Here is a 14,892-nt window from a genome sequence, read left to right as displayed (position 1 = left end):
ATATAGCTGTTTTTAGTATTCAGCTACGCAATGAAAAAGCATCTTCTTGTTATACAGGTGTTCTTTAAATCCCGTCACATCCGAAACCACGATGATCAGTATGGGCAAGAAGACATATTAAAAAAAATATTTAGAACGAAGAAAATTTGTAAAAATAAAATATTAAAAATAACAAATGGTTGCTAACTTCTGCAGGGGAGAAGCGAGGGGGGCGCGGCCGCGCGGTTAACGGTGTGTCAGACTCCCCCATCCCCTCTCTTCGTTTCTCTCCTGCTATGTTAGCAACCATTTGTTTTTTTTTAATGTTTTATTTTTTAAACTTTATTCGTTCTAAAAGTTTATTTTAATGTGCCAATATGTCTTCTTGCTCATACTGATCATCGCGGTTTCGGATGTGACAGGGTTTAAAGAACACTCTGTATACGAACTTGCAAGTCTTATAATATAATAAAATGAAATAATAATTAATCGTTTATCGTGTAACTATCACGATCGTTTACCATACATGTTTGTTAACATATTGCTGAACCATAAAAAAAAACGTGCAGGTGTTTTAAAACCTTTGCTCTTGCTAGGCGAACTGCCTTTTGTGCGGGTGATAAATCTTGCACTTTTTTTTATTTTGTAGGGCTTTAATCGTAGTTCATTTTTTAATATGCGCCCCATGCTACGAGCAGACACATTGAGATTTTTCGCCAATGCGCTGCGCTTTGTCGTGGATTACGTTGAATTCTGGCCTTCACCTTTCGAACCATTTCTATCGATGTTGCTGGTTTTGGATGCCCACCTCCATGGCGTTTTTTTTATGTTACCAGTATCATTGTAACGTGAAAATACACAAACATTTTGTTCACATGTAAATGTAGCTCATTTATAGTGGCTGGTTGCGATTTTCCAGTCAAATACAGAGCAATAACACTGTTAAGTTTGAATTCCATTTCTATAACTTTTTTTAACTGCGACGTAAAACGATATGCTTCGGTAGAATTATTAACAATATAACAGACTGACACGTGTCAAAACATGAGCGCACTGTCATTAGCCGTTTGGTTGCTACATCAGCGTGAAGGTTGTAACACTTCGAGCGCCTACCCCTGTATACGTATTTCTATACAAAATATGCTGGTATTTGAACACTTGAAACTGATTCGTGTAATTTTACAATATTTTTTTGCTTACTGGAAAAACTGAATTATTTATCCCCAATACATGCGGTAGATAACGAATTACGGCACGAATTTTGATTACGTAATTCTTAAAAAATCGTAGTGCCTTCAAAATAACACCAAAAAATATATATATCCGCTTTTAGCTTAGTGAAATACGAAGTAGTTCGGTACAGTACATAATAAAATAAGAATATTACAAAAAAACAACCCTAAACCTTCTTATTTCACGAATGTTACAGTGTTATACTACATATATTCGTCCCAACTCAACACAGGACTTGGTTCCATGGAGTTGATAATAAATTTACTATGAATAAAATAAATAAATATAATGTTTCTTATTTTCTTCATCAATTCTTTGAGTGGAGTGACCAACTGTTTCGTATGTTTCAGGACATTCCGTTTTTCAGCTGTCATTTTGACCAACTCATACTCAACTCAATCGATACATGTTAATAAAAGTAAAAAAAATAATTAAAAACCCTCTAAACCCCGAAACCGTCTTGTCAGCGGAACCTATAATAAAAGCAGTTTTCAATATTTTTGCCGAAATAGATCATAATATACAGTAATAATGAACAGTTGGGGTTGGTTACTACCCTACCTCCAGGCACAAAAATATGCACGCACTGAGCACTCACACATATTTATATGTGCCTGTTATACATACATAACAGGCGCATACTTACTCAATACATTTTTTTTTTGTTGTACTGTTTTTTTATTCCCAAAAAATGAATGCAAAATATTTATATTTTTTTGACAGTTTGTATTTGAATTGTTTCAGGAAACTGGGTTTGGAGTTGGTGCCTAGGGAAGGCTCCAGAGCAGTTCAGCCAGGACAGTTGGGTGCTGTTAAACTATACAGAGTTCACCTCGCGAGTGCTGATTCCGTTTCGGTATGAGATAATCTTTCATCATTATCAAACCCTTATCAGCACCTGCTGACGCGTAGGGCACTGAATTGTTAGTCTAAATGTAGCTTGTCTCGATCATCGGTTACAGGAAGGTAAGGTGATCAGTCTTAGACTTCAGGTGCCGACCCAAGGACATTGAGATATTTCAATGTAAAACCACCCTTAAAGCAAATATTCCAAGCAATCGAATTCGTGACCTCAAGCATGATAGATCCTGTCAACTAGTACGCTACAAGGCGTTTGCTCATTTCTTTTTTCAGGATTTTTACCATCGAGTGGAAGACACTCACCCAGGTTTTTGGTTATATTTCACACACATAACTGTATTTCTAAAATGAATGTTATATGTCGACTCAAACTGGAATCTCTTTCTTGTGAAGTAAAAAATATTTTTTAGATTGTGCCATGTTATTGAATTTGCAGCTGGCTGAATAAATAATGTCCAAAGTTGTTACAATAATTAAATCACTTGTATGATATTGGTTTTTTTCAAAGTGATTTAAATTAAGTTTACACAGATTTTTTTTTGCCTACTATGTTTTGATTAAAATGCAAAATGTTTTTACCTTCCACAGTTTGCCAAAGAAACGAAATATACATAATTATTTATTCCAATTTTTTTTGAAAAGATTCATATTTCTTCCCTCCAATTCAAAATATCATGAAGTTCTCAATAAAAATAACCTTAAAATATTTTGTAAGAATTTTTCTATGTACTAGTCTTAGTACAATACCTACTATTATATATGTATCACATGACGGAATGCAAAATATTGATATTGATTGATATCTCAACAGAGATGAAAGATAATAGTATTAAGTAAATCCCTAAGCTTCCATATTATGAGGTCATGAACCCTATTACTTCTATGATGAGGTCATGAACCCTGTTACTTCTATGTTTATCAATTAAATATTGATTTAATCCTATGGAGCCAATTGTTTTTGTAAAAGTTTTTTTTTATTAACATTTATTTTTTGTAAATATAAAAATTTTTAGCTGATTTTTTTGTAAAATTGTTAATCTTTTTTCAATTCATCAAAATTCAATAGATATTACTTATTGTAACACGTTCCAGAATGATTTAACTCATAAAACATGCGTTGTATCAAATTTATTAATGAAAAGAATATATACATATATTTTTTTTTTATTATATATTTGTCGCACCTTCTAAGCAAAATATGCTGGGTTTACAAATTCAATTATTTAGGCTTTCTCATATATTTTGGTAGTAGTTTTAAGATGACATAAAAGTTGGTAAATGGTGTCAACATTGAATTTTCCCTGTCCCCGCAGACCGGCACCCTCCGACGCTCCGGCAGCCACGGGGGCACTGCCCCTGCGCTGCCCGTCGGCGGACCGGCGCACCTGTGGTGCTGCGCCCGCGAATGCGCCGCCGGCGGGGGCCAGCCGGCGCAGGCCCTGCTCAGCCTGTATGACGCCCGCCGCCAGGCCTTTGTATCGGAAAGGTTTCTCATCCGGCTGGACGCCGACGGCTTCAACAATTATCTCGACCGACTGCATACCAACTGCGCTATTTTCACCGTAAGAATACGTTTGTTTTTTTTCTTTTTTGTTCCCTTACTATGTGATGAAGGAGGTGTTAGAGTGTAATACTGTACTGTGTGATTTTTAGATTTTTAAATTTATTGTACTAATGGTTACACAATAAGGAAGTTTATTGCTACAGGAAGTTGGATATAAAATAATGTTTTCTTACACATTGCAAAAATTAGAGCATTTAATTGTACCATGAAGTTTCTCAAAAAGGTATGAAAAAATTATTGAAAATGAACTGTTTTGCAACGTCACAGGTTTAAGTGTCCTCTTATTTATAAATTATGTTGTTGGGGCAACCGGCAACAGATTTCCGGTTTCCAGGGTAGCTAGCACTGTTTTTTTACATTTATCATGTTTTGACGTTTGAACTTTTAAATTTCAGAAACACCTACCGATCTGAACTCATGTTCTGAAGTTTCGGGGGGGATTTTCAATTACAAAACTTGAAAAAATCATAGCGATGATAAAACGATACATTCAAATAAAAATGTTTTTTTTTTTGTTTAGTTTGATAGTCTATTGACAATTTTTTTTTTTTTCAAAAACCACTGAACTTCCTCATTGCAATATCGACTGTGTTTAGGACAAAGGCTTCAAACCACAATTTCGGCCGAAGTTGTTTTATTAATTTGTGTTCTTAACTAATTACGTGGGTCTTATACACATTCTGGCAAAAGGATTACGCCGATAGGTGTTTTCGGTTTTAACATTACTTTCTAGAATATCTATAAGGCCTACTTGATATTGGTCAAAAATGTGTTCAAAATAATGAAATTGCTTCTTGAAATAAAAATTCAGCCAGTATACTTATATTCGTGGAATAACTAAATAGGTCTGAAAAGTAAAAGAGAGACGGACGTGAATGATGACTTTACAGCTATGCAGGCGAGCTGGGCCCTGTAGGTATGGTATTTACCCACAATGCCATATCCATATCTCTATTACAGTCATTATGTAACTTCAAAAATTATTCCCAAACACCATTTGTTAGGTAAAAAGTTTTTCAACATTCTATCCTCCCTTGGCAACCTGCTTAGTCTAGCGATACATAAGCTTGTGTATTCCTTCCAAAATTATGTTTTTAAAGGATACTATTGCCTGAAAATACAATACGTTTATTCAAAGCAGAACAGCCTTTAAAATAAATTATGTATATGATATTAATAAGTAAGTATGTTTTGTCTAACAGAACAATAAGAGCATTTTATTTGATAAGACTAAAATATCGTATTGACAAAGGCAAATCTGCTGAAGACATAACAAATCATAATATGAGATGCAGTAATGTAGCCATCAATAGTTGCGACTTTATAAATAAGCACAATAATTTACTTATGTACCTATTGTAAATAATAAATGTTCATACATGTAAAGGGAGGAAAACTGACATCATAAATCATATATAATGCAATGCCAATGTCTCACACTTCATTTTTTTTAATATTGCTTTTCCAGTGTTAATATTTCAAATAACCAATATTTGGTGAATAATGAAATAATAGCGTGTTTATACCACAAAGTAATTTAATTTTATAAACATTATTTCAAAATTACAACATACTTAAAAATCACCTTGCAAATTTATTTTCAGATCATATTATTTATTTTTTTAAATTTTTGTAGGATCTTGGAAATGCAGATCTTGCCAAGGAACTGTACTTAGTAGCACAGATAGTCCGCATAGGGCGCATTCTTTCAGCAGAGGGGGCACGTAAAGGGGGCGTGACAGGAGTTCCAGGGGCCGGGGGGACGGAAGGCTACCGCCGGCCCCTGGGGGGCGGGGTACTCCCACTGGCAGACATCTTGGCAGCCTCGCCGCATCAAAATGAAAAAGAATTTACTTTTAAGGTGAGCATAGCCTATTATGAAATGTAATGTGCCTATCAAAACAGTTTTTTGTGTTTTAAATGACTGAGTGAACCGTGCATATTTAAATGTTACTATTTAAAGTTTTATACATCATTAAATTTTAATATTCTGGAAAATATAATTTCTAACCATTTACCTGCTGAACATACTTACAAGAAACAACACAATCAAAATAAATGTCGGCAGTTTAGTGAATAATAAAATTCCATTAATAATGAATGTTATTAAGTTCTAAATTGATTGCAACAGAGAGGGAAAACATTTTTGAGAAGGGAATATGGATGTCTAGGCTTTTACAGGGCATATGACTTGTCGTTGGCTGGTTGAAGTGTCCACTTGACACACTAACATTCATCATTCTGCCTATGTTTAATGCCTAGACTACCATATTACCTTCTCAAAAATGTTTTCCACCTCTGTTGCAATAAATTTAGATCTAAATAACTCCCTAGGGAGTGAAATCCAGCTTGTCTACAAACATCAAGACATACTCAAAACATTGTTAGTAACATAATGGTTTGTCTTTTCTATAAGGTTACAATTTGTTAAATATTATCGAGTCAAATGTAATAAGTAAACAATTTGTTTTTTTTCCAGCTATACCAATGTGAGGAAAAAGATTTTCACCAACTTCATGAACTGATCATTAAAAAGCAAAGTAATAAATACAGCCCGCTTTCTGGACATCCAAATTTTGGCAAGTATCTACTCTTGATAAAAGTTCGAGATCTTCTATTTTTATCTTATACATGTTTTTATAACTGTTAATTTGTATTCAGGAATGGTAGTGTCACTTCGACTTATCCGTGGCGATGCTCTGACTACCAATTCGGTGACCAGCGGTACTAATCCCAGTGGCGCTGTCCGAGCATGTAAACTAGGCTTCCCGGATGTCATCATGCCAGGAGATATCCGGAACGATCTCTTCATCACACTCGAAAGAGGAGAGTTTGAGAGAGGAGGAAAACCCACTCCTAAGAATGTGCTGGCGAGCATATCTGTTTTTGATTCTTCTGGTGCCATAATTGAGGTATCTGAAATTAATGTACAATACTTAATTAAGTTTTTCCACAGTGCAGAAGTAATTATGTAGTCTAAAATAAAACGAAAACAATAAATATTTCATGTAAAAATTTCGAGACAGGCGCCATAGCGCTGTTGGTTAGACGGCCAACTGTGGAACAGGCGTTGCAGGTTCGATTCCCGCCAGTTGCAAGAAAAAAATTAAAGAAAGATTTTTTCTCAATTGGTCTGGGTGTTGCGGTGTATATTTCATCACCCCCTTCTATATCCCCTCTTTCTCACCTGCTGACAAGCCTCTTAATAGAGGCTTAGCGCGTTATTCCTTTTTTTAAAATATAATAAAATATAGAAATAAATAAAAAAAAGCATTAGAATATAATGTGGCCGTAGTAAAATGAATATTAAAATTGAATACAGTACTCTCTCAGTAATCTTCCACCCAATCCAATAAGTGTCCAATTACTGAAAATATGATAAAATTTAATTCATGTATTTTGTAAAAAAACTGTTTTTTGCAGTTGCATCTTACAGTTTAATTAATCCAAATTATTTTAAAACGACCTACAAATACACTATGTTTTGTTAATGATTTAACCCAATCTCAGCGCCGAGGTTTAAAGAGCTTAACTCTTGAGTTTATAGGCACGCGTCTAGGGCAACCATTTCAAAATGAAGGTTTACCTGTTCAAGGTGCCTAAAATGCCTGATTTTTCAGAAAAATGCCTGTTTTAGGTAAACAGATCACGGGCATTTCAAGTGAAATGTTATTTAAGAAATTAATACAGTAAGTATGAACAAAAATTTGTTTTTTTTTATTAACTTACACATATTTTTCGGACATGAGGCTATTTGTTTTCTAATACGTTAAAGTAAAAATCTTCTCATTTATTATTAATTCACTAGGAATGAAAAAAAATACCTATCTTCGAGCAATGCTGGCCGCATGTTTGTCCAAATCTTAAAATGCTCGTCAAATACGGCAAACTCATAGCCTACCACACGGAGGACTACTGAATTTGAAATACGAATACCGGTGAATTATAGATCCTGATTTTGTGCTTTTTGCTAGTAAAAATAATGGCAAATTATAGTAGTTGTCGGATAATTAATCAGTGGATTACTGAGAGAGGGATGTAATATGTTGTGTTGTAATTTGAAAAACTTAAAATTTTCTCATATACACTGTCATTTTCCGTTATGATTAATTTTTTAATTCGAAGCTCACGAGTTTCGTTATTAAGCTTAATTTTTTAGAAGTGTTACGAATAATATTTATTGATAAGATTTTGAAATATTTTATTGACTTTCTCAGGAATGTGTCTGTAGTGCAGCTGGCTCTAGTGGGGGATCCAATCACGACGCTCCTCTCCTGTATCACAACAACCAACCCACTTGGCAAGAAGCTCTTCGCTTAGCCGTCCCCCTCGATAGATTCCCATCCGCACATCTCAGGATTGACTTCCGACATTGCTCTAGTAAGTATTGGTTATTATCTTGAATACTGTCAATTTTCTCCACAATTTTTTTTTTAAAAATGAAGTCAAACCATTTCATTACAAAGCTATTTTAAAATAAAAAATCGCATTTTGTGATGTAAACAACTACAACTATTAACAAATGTAAAAATAATTTTGTCAATAAAAGGAAATTAATGTTGAAAATATTTTTGTTTGTGGAATATTTGTGTTCATAAGATAAAACAATAATTTTGTTGATAAGTTTGTTCTCTAAATATAAAGATTTTTGTCCGAGTAAAAATTATTTGAACAAAATCTTATTCATACAAACTCTGAATTCTTCTTAAAACTTATAAACTCTTGATATTTAATTTCTTTTCTCTTTTAAAATTTCAGCTCGTGATAAAGGAGAACGGAAACTATTTGGTTTTGCCTTCGCAAGGCTCATGGAAGAAGGTGGAGCCACTATCAGTGATGGACATCATGAGCTGTTCATCTACAAATGTGAAGACCCAGGGAGGTCAGATTATTTCAATTTGTGATAGAAAAAACATTTTATGCATTTTTAATTATATTTTTGTGGTTTTCTCTAAAAACAATTGTTTCAACTAATTGAGATAATTTCTTACTGTAGACTCTGTTTTGCCATAAATTATAAAGTAGCGCTATTGTGGACCATTCTGGTAGCTACAAAAATGTTAGTAATCTGTCAGATTTGTTATTTTGATAGCAACGGGGCTTTTGTTTTTTTTTTGCGTGATTTTATCAGTTTTTTTTCCTGAATAAAAATTTTTAAAAGTGTTTTTTTAGTTTGAAATGGATTCTTAACACTTTTATAACAAAAAAGTATGTAACAATATTTATATCATATTTATGTCATCAACTAAACTTTCTGCCATATTTGGAAAATTATGCAGTCTTGTCATTTTCGGTTGACCAAATCTGGAACATTATGCAGTTTGGCGGTTATTTATACTTGGTCAAATTTGGAACACCATGCAGTTTTGCATATTATTATATTTCGCCCTGTTATCAACATTCCTGAAACCAGCGAGGATGAAAACATATCTCACGATGATGATTACGAAATTCCGCACCACAACTCCACAAAATATGTATCCCAGAAACTGAAGGAGACTATAGTAGTACCAATTCTTACAATGAAGTTAGCGGTTACGAAGAAGAAGGCGCATGAAGGTGATATCAACAACCAGCTTTCTAAATCAGAGATATTTTTCTCCTGAATATGAAAAAGAAATAAAAAAGGCAACTTGGTGTGGTCTGATAATGGCATTGAATATGATGAGCCATTAAAAAAAGGAAAAAGACGACGCATTGAGTTGCCTCCAATCGAAGTAGCTGAAGATGGTTTTAATCACTGGCCAGTGTAGCAGTCAGATTGGAAAAGATGTGAAATGTTGGGATGCTCACAAAAATCCCAAATAATGTGACAAAAGTGCAAATGCTATTCATGCCTCAACAAGGATCGCAATTGTTTTAAAAACTTACACACCTAAATTTTATTGACAAAAATATCATGCTAAATAATAAATAAAAATATGTCATAATGATAACTTTGTTTTTTTTTATTGTGCTTGTAAAAATTAGAAGAAGAAGAATAAATACTTGAGACACCACTGCATGCTGTTCCAAATTTGGCCATTAGATAATTATAATCCTTACTGCATGTTGTTCCAAATTTGGAACAAATTGTTTTTTCTGTAAGATATTTTTTATGAAAACAAATGTATATATTTTTTTATATTTTTCCTAGGTTACATTTGATGCTCAACATGACATATATTTATTTCAAACGATTTAAAAATTCCACGCGGTAAAGGGTTAAGAACACTTTTTTTTTCAAATCAAAAACATAAAAATGGTTTTTATGGAGTTTTATAGCCTAATAAAAGTTAGCACTTTATCCATTTACAATCATTAAGGCCATCAGTTATAAATAATAAAAACAACCTCAGATGATGTATAATAACTATTTCTCTATGTAGTTTACCAAATTACAACAGGAAAGGAGAACATTTTAGAGAAAGGAATATGGAAGTCTAGGCATTTACAGGGCTTATGACCCGTCATTGGCTGGTAAGTGGCCACTTTACTCACTGTGTAACATTCACCATTCTGCCTATGTTTGAACATCTATATTTCTTAAATTCTTCCATCTGTAGATTTTAGTGAAGTTAAACAGCTGAAACATTTATTGTTGTGAATAGATGCATTTGATCGAATTATTTCACATACTAGGCAACGCCTGAATATAATTTTCCATTTTCAATCTCAGCTCTTTACTTCACTAAAATCAACATTGAACGCATTCACCGCATACCCGAATCTGTTTTAAAGACTAAATGTCTTTCTTCGGATTCACTCATACAAGCAAGCAATTTTTTTTTTTCACTACGATTTGATTATATTTCTTCCTCTACTAACCAAATTCAGTAAGGAAAAGCGCGAACAAATATTTACATTTACAACTTTTAATGTTGCTTTCAATGTCGCTCTAAAACCCCCCCTCATCGCTACAAGGTAGGGACAAGGGGAGGTATAAATAAAATAAATAAATAAATCCTTCACCCATTTCAAACCCTTTTATGTCGACAGTGATAGGAAACGTTAGTTACTACTCTCTGGAGCACCAGAACGCCCTCAGGTGACACTCAAGGCCAGTCGCCGGCAGCGCACCCAAAAGCAGCAGACTTTTTAAACCAACTTTTGCCACCTCTCATACCTACTCAAACTGTTATTATTGAAGAATTTTACCTCATCAAGCGAAAGCAATAAAGGAGACGTATATTTCGTGCTCAGGGAAGTCCTCAGCAATCCAAATGATGAAACAAATTACCACTTCTGGAACTATCCGCGAAGACTACTATTATTATTAAGACTATTATAATAGATGCCTACTGACAGGGGCACCCGCAATCAAAAACCTCAGGGCCCAGACACGTCCGGCAACTCCTGTTTAGCAAAGGATAATTACCCCCACCTTCTCTTAGATCGGGACAAAGACGGCACAGACATGAGTTCCGCACCTCGACTAGCATGGATGCATTCCTCCCGTATATGTGTTATCTACAAATGGAAAATCAACAGATTGAAGAATCGAAAAAATATGGATGTTCAAACTTAGGCAAAATGGTGAATGTTACACGTCGTGTAAAGTGGTTACGTAAACCAGCCAATGACAGGTCATAAGCCCTGTAAATGCCTAGATTTACATATTTCCTTCTCTAAAATGTTCTCCATCGCTCTTGTAATTTGTTAATTTTAATGACTCCCTTCGGGGTGAAATCCAGTCTTGTCTACAAGCATTTGGGCAAACTCAAAATATTGTAATATGTAGTTTAAGTTTAGGAGAAATTTTCATATCACTTGTGTTTACCAATTATTGTTTATATGTTATTTTCTAGATTGACTAGTGCTAGTTACCTGAGCCTTCCAAGCAGCGCCAAAGATATAAATCATTCGAAACAACAGAATAATGATGCTTCCTCTTTCTCAAGAAGCACTAAAGAAGTAGTTTTCATCAAATCTTTACTTTGTTCTACTAAGCTGACCCAAAACAGTGAGTGCTTTATAAATAAGTACGAAACATGCTGTTCATTTTCTACAATGTTGTTATCTAAAAAATAATGTTTACAGGTGATTTATTGGCACTTCTGCAATGGAGGGCACACCCGGAGAGAGTTCAGGAAACTCTACTCAGAGTTCTCCGCTTAGCAGACCGTCGCTTATGTGAAGAGTTGGTCAAATTTCTTCAAGATGTCTTAGATGCACTTTTTGCACTTTTTTCTACAGAAGATGGAAACAGGTAGAACCAATAATAATATTGTGTTTGATAGTTAATTATGCGTAGGTTTGTATCTTAATGTGCATTTTTTGCTTATATTTTTAGTACACCGCATTCAGGAACAGTTTTTCTGGTTTTGGTTTCAATCTTCAGTCTTTTGGATGAAAGTAAATTTCAACACTTTAAACCAGTGATGGATGCATATATTGACAGCCACTTTGCAGCAGCGTTGGTGTATAAGTAAGATTTTTAAAATAAAATAAAATTATAAACTCAACATGTTTTTCTGGGGACTTGAAATGTCACTTGTATTTTTAGAGGTCTTTTGAGTTCTGTGCAGCATTGTGCCGAGTGGGCAGTTAGCACCGAAAACCAGGAACCTATCCGTAAATGTTTCCGATCCCTGGGAGTTATATTGAGGTTGGCAGTGCAGAGTCGACGCCTGTTTGCTCGTGCCACTGGAGGACAGTATGAGGATAGTTTCAGAAGAGATTTACGAGCTGCTGCGGCTGCTCTTGCTTCCATGTTAAGGTTGCCACCGACAGAACCAATTTTGCCAACACAGGTAATTCTTCCTATCCTCATGTATGCCAAAGTAAATTGTTGATTTTAGCTCTTAATAATAAAAGTTGACCAACACATGAATTTTTCAGGGAGGATTTTAACAAACCTCAATCTTCTCATGGCTTTTATTGAGCAGTGGCCTTTGAAACTATAAATAAATACACAGGATTTATTTTGTGTTTTTTTATTATATTTTAATTACAAAAAATATTTTTTTTTCTAATTACCTGCCTCACTCGGTAATACTGTATTGAGCAGGGGTGAATCGAATCGGCTTACCATGTTTTTTTGACATCGATAATGTTTTATGTTACATATTTATAACATATTTTTAGGAAAAAATACAACACAAACCATCGTTTGCATATCATGCGATACTAAATTTATATCATATTTAGTTTAAACCTTCATTTCATACAGCGAGCCTGTCTTATTACCGGATTGCACAAGCTTGTTCAGCCGAAGATAAAATATTAATTGTGTTACGTCTTCAAACCCCATATATTAGATTTTTAAAAGTAAAATCATTGTTTCAATCATCATATTTTTTGAAGATTTTCTAAATGCAATTTAGTTTTTCAACAGTTCTTCATAAGGGCTATTCTTTAAAATAAAACTGTTTCCCTTACAACCCTGCAAGGGAGACAGCATTCTAAATGGTTAAACGAGCTGGTTATATGTAAGAAAAAGATATCGAAAAATAATGCTTTCGAAAATGTGAAAATTTTTCGGTTTTAACAAGGAAGATAGATTAATAGATAGAGATATTAGATATGTCCTTCAACAAACGATGACAGCTCAATAAATTACGTGTTAGAAGATTAAAAATAATGTTTTCGTTATGATAAAAACGTTACTATTGAATAGTGTTAAGAGTACATATATATTAAATAAAATGTATTAAATATTTGAGATTGTTCCTTTTTTAGGTGTCACTTTTGGGTTCGTGTGGAGCGGTAGTGGAGCAAGTAGGAGAGGCACTCGGGGGGGCGGAGGGGGCTCGAGCAGGGGCTGCCTTACTGGACGCCCCCCAGCCTGGGCCTCCCCCAGCACTGGCTCGAGCCCGCTTGAAGGCAGCTAAACAACTTGTAGCAACAAACATCTTCTTGGAAGATCAGGGTAAACGTTACTGATTGAGAGTATTATAGTAAAACCGATTGATATGAATTTATTTAACAGTATTTTGATACACCTACGCTTATTTAATATAAATAAGCACTTACAACATATGCGACCTGAAATGCAATAGTATTTTTTTTATGACCCAGAATGCGTTCTTTTCATATCCTGTCAAATCTGTCTGCATAATTAATAAGAAGTATGAAAATGTAAGAAGCTAGGATTATGTGGTACTCATCCTGGTTTCATGTAATCAAATTGTCTAAAAGAAAAGTTACTAAAAAATAAGTGTTTTGGTAAAAAAATAAATAAATTAATAAATGATAATATTGACTCGGATTCCTTAATGAATTTAGCCATACAATTAAATTATTAAATCATGATTATGGCTAAATAATAATTTCTAGAATTTTGATTAGCGCTAACTTTCTCGTTATGTAATTACAATTGACAGCGATAAATTTTATTTGTTTATAGAGTCTCGCAACATATTGTTGGGTGCAATCTGCCGCCACGTGCGAGTGCACTTGGCTCGCCGTGACGAGCTGGAGGAGTGTGCAGAACTCCTGGGAGAGGTTTTGGCAGCGCTGCACCAGATCTCCCAGGACAGCCCCCTGCCGTCCTCCCACCTGGACACCTTGTGCATTGGCACTCTCGATGCACTCATTGATGCCTTGCTCAACCTGATCGGGAGAACCACTCCTGTGCTGGTAAATTTCAGTATTTATTAATTTATTCCTACCGTAAAATACCGCAAAATTTTATTTATTATGCATTCAAACAATATTATGATGATTTGAAGCATTCATGGATGAGGATTTAAAGATGTGATTTTTAGTGGTTAACTAAAAATATTGCTTAGCATCGAGTATTGAGCCAAACCTATGGTGTAGTATTGTATTTGGCGTGTAATAGCTTGGTTTTTAATGGTAAAATATGGTTTCTTAATTTTTCAGCTGTTTTATTTTTATTTTGCATTGAAAAGTTAGAATAACAGCAAAAAAACTTAATGCTTCTGATTTTTTTTGTTAAAAATCTGTTATTGTATTATTAATATTGAAAGCATTAACTTTGTAGTCAAACATTTTACTAAATGTTATTGATTTATTTCTGTTAATTACTTTTAAAACATATTTCAGGGTGCTCTCAGTTCATGCCTATTAGGACTATTGGAATTAGTGGAAGGGCAGCAATTGATGAAGCTATGTGATTCTCTAGCTCATAAACCACTTAAGGACTTCCTTATGAGAACATTCCTTCTCTTCACGAACTTAATAGAGCTTGAGGTATTAACTTATTTAATTACTTTTAGTTGATTTACTCATGTAATTATCTTGTTTAACAGAATTTTCAAAGAATTAATTTATAATAATATACTCTTAGTTTTAAAATAAATCATGTGATT

At 34.1% G+C, this 14,892-nt stretch overlaps 1 protein-coding gene and 1 long non-coding RNA gene across 2 annotated transcripts in view; one reads left to right on the top strand and one right to left on the bottom strand.

Moving 5' to 3' along the window:
- Positions 1-14,892, top strand: part of spg (dedicator of cytokinesis spg) — a 97,355-nt gene that overhangs the window by 57,164 nt on the left and 25,299 nt on the right. The window contains exons 5-18 of the mRNA XM_088234159.1: positions 1,957-2,068; positions 3,387-3,635; positions 5,274-5,498; positions 6,117-6,216; positions 6,299-6,549; positions 7,855-8,017; positions 8,396-8,519; positions 11,425-11,579; positions 11,657-11,825; positions 11,910-12,044; positions 12,123-12,369; positions 13,298-13,487; positions 13,965-14,197; positions 14,627-14,773. Coding sequence (XP_088090285.1) covers positions 1,957-2,068; positions 3,387-3,635; positions 5,274-5,498; positions 6,117-6,216; positions 6,299-6,549; positions 7,855-8,017; positions 8,396-8,519; positions 11,425-11,579; positions 11,657-11,825; positions 11,910-12,044; positions 12,123-12,369; positions 13,298-13,487; positions 13,965-14,197; positions 14,627-14,773 — 2,500 coding nt within the window. The remainder of the gene's footprint in view (positions 1-1,956; positions 2,069-3,386; positions 3,636-5,273; positions 5,499-6,116; positions 6,217-6,298; positions 6,550-7,854; positions 8,018-8,395; positions 8,520-11,424; positions 11,580-11,656; positions 11,826-11,909; positions 12,045-12,122; positions 12,370-13,297; positions 13,488-13,964; positions 14,198-14,626; positions 14,774-14,892) is intronic.
- On the bottom strand, positions 8,307-9,258 carry LOC148276505 (uncharacterized). Its single transcript, XR_015823712.1, has 2 exons — positions 8,629-9,258; positions 8,307-8,495 (listed from the first exon to the last, which is right to left on the bottom strand). It is a non-coding gene; the product is annotated as an uncharacterized LOC148276505 (long non-coding RNA).

This window comes from Micrasema longulum, unplaced genomic scaffold (assembly GCF_059751315.1).
Source record: "Micrasema longulum isolate JH-2025_06_02 unplaced genomic scaffold, ASM5975131v1 h1tg001208l, whole genome shotgun sequence".
NCBI classification, from domain to species: Eukaryota; Metazoa; Arthropoda; class Insecta; order Trichoptera; family Brachycentridae; genus Micrasema; species Micrasema longulum.
This window is presented reverse-complemented; position numbering and strand designations above follow the sequence as displayed.